Source organism: Notothenia coriiceps, unplaced genomic scaffold (genome assembly GCF_000735185.1).
Source record: "Notothenia coriiceps isolate Sejong01 unplaced genomic scaffold, NC01 NC01_scaffold00031398, whole genome shotgun sequence".
NCBI classification, from domain to species: Eukaryota; Metazoa; Chordata; class Actinopteri; order Perciformes; family Nototheniidae; genus Notothenia; species Notothenia coriiceps.
In genome coordinates, this window is record NW_011364099.1 from 1 (window position 1) to 2,251 (window position 2,251).

At 39.7% G+C, this 2,251-nt stretch overlaps 1 protein-coding gene across 1 annotated transcript; it reads right to left on the reverse strand.

Annotated features, from left to right (window-relative positions):
• Positions 1-6: 6 nt before the first annotated feature.
• Positions 7-2,195, reverse strand: LOC104959927 (uncharacterized). Its single transcript, XM_010787836.1, has 6 exons — positions 1,965-2,195; positions 1,705-1,873; positions 1,515-1,606; positions 996-1,312; positions 587-765; positions 7-304 (listed from the first exon to the last, which is right to left on the reverse strand). Exons 2-6 carry the CDS (start codon positions 1,867-1,869, stop codon positions 128-130), a joined length of 930 nt encoding a protein of 309 aa, XP_010786138.1. The 5' UTR covers positions 1,870-1,873; positions 1,965-2,195; the 3' UTR covers positions 7-127.
• Between the last annotated feature and the right edge of the window lie 56 nt (positions 2,196-2,251).

Sequence of the window (2,251 nt, forward strand, 5' to 3'; positions counted from 1 at the left end):
TTATGCAAATAATGAATTATGTGAAATGAATGTTAACCTCATAGTAGTTAAACCTGTTTATTGCCATCTACCTAACATTGTCAGCTTATAAGTAGACATAGAAATGATGAACACCATGCTGCTATACTTACTGTTGGAGGGCTTCTAACAAGCGTCCATCGCAGTAATGATGGAGGACGGCCGCCAGGAGCTCATCCCTCTGTGAGAGATTAGATATAAATCTCATACCACCCATAAGGGAGAGCTCCTCTGATGCCTCTTCCACTGCTTCTTTGGCCGCCTCCACCGTGGTTGCCTCTGCAATCTAATTTGAGAAATGTAAAAATGTTAACAAATATGTCAGATGACATTATGCAACAATAAAAACATTTAATTGTTCATCCATATAAAGTTGCAAAATATATTCTTATAACGTATAAAATAATACTCAAGGATTTCAAGGGTTTTTGTTGATTTCATAAATCTAGATTATTCTATATATTCTTTAGATCTATTCTAGAGTAAATATGCTATATTATGATTGAACACATAGCTTTACACAACACAAACTGCTAAATGGATTAATACAAGTAAAAAAAGTACTTGCCTTTTGGAATTTGGCCCTGAGTCCCATGTCGTACACAAGGTATAAACTAGCAGGGGTAGGTGGTAAGCCGCGTACCTGTTGAAATAATCGGTCTGACAAGAAATGCGGCGAAACCAACCCCTGTAGCAGGCACACCACAATCATTTGTCCAATGATTTTATAGTGTCCTTTCTGTAAGGCTGAATGTGAAAAGAAAATATTACACAGTGACAATACAATGTTCAAACTTTTCATCCATGCAATGAGTCCTGATATTATACAAATTCAGGTTAGGGAAAGCGATATCTCTACAATATATTTTTCAAAGGTAAACATTGTTTTATTATAATTCATTTGACATCATTATTGCTTTGGTTTAAATTAAGAATTAAAGAAATTACAATGCATGACATTTACTTTCCCAACTTACCAACACTATCCAGGGCCAATGTCCTCCTCTCCTCAGGACCCTCAAAGATCAAGTAGGCCTGTATCTGCCTCATGAGGAGAGTGCAAAACTCTCTTGTGGGGCCCCCCTCATCCACTGCACCCTCTCCAACCCCCTCAATGTCTATAAAAACGACATCAATCCGGGCTTCCGGGTCGAAAGTAGACCTCGCAAAGGCTCTAAGGGCGCAATCCAACTCTTCGCCACGAAAAACATTAATTTGATTTGCCCTTGAAGATTGTTCTTTGATTTTGGCCTGTAACCCCATTAATGTTGTTTCCAATTCGTGAACATACGGTCTGTAAAAAGCAAATAACATAGTAATAATATTAATATTAACAGACAATAAAAGTATTTTACTTGAAGACAACAGGTGAGACCTTAAATGTAAAGTTCTATGTCTGTAATTTCGACTGTGGCAACTCACTCGTCAAAGCATAACTTGTTTACCATGTCACTGTAACAGCTTGAAAATTATTTCAGCAAATATTGATTACTCACAAATGGGGTGAGCTGGGGCTGTGCAGTGGGGACGTGCTATCCATTGCTAATGGACTGTGCACTGGGGAGGGGATGTCTGAAGATAGTGATTCCTGAAAAGACAACAGACAGTCAGTACTATTAACACACCTTCTTGAGTCCTGATTTTTGTGAGTCTACTTGGTACACTGACATGGATATTATAATATACCTCATCCTGGGCAGGAACCACATCTTGGTGGGGAGGTCTGACCCCAGATGTGGAGGGGATGTCCAAAACCTGGGGGGGGGGCGGTGGGTCTGACCCCAGATGCGGCGGGGGATGTCCAAAACCTGGGGGGGGGGCTGACCCCAGATGTGGACAGGGCGACATCATCCTGCTATAGAAGATTGTTATTTAGATATACAGAAATCAATGTTTAATTACTATTATTTTACCTGTATTCTTCTAATAATTTAACTTTCATTTACTTTTGGCCTTATATAAAGGTTGGACCTTCCCAGGGCACGATTCACTGTTATATCCCTTGGACAAAGGGCATCAATCGAAGTGAATCGCCGAGCACTTCCCACCATTCTGCAAAGGTCAAAATGTGTAGGCACATTAGGGACCTGTTCCCTTAGGGCCTCAAGGAATTGGACAGAATCCAGGTCGCTGTTCACCACAACTTTACATGTTGCAGAGATATCTGAGAAAACATGAAAACACATAGCTCTATGACATAACCTGAATATTAGTTTAAATATCTAAAATTAAA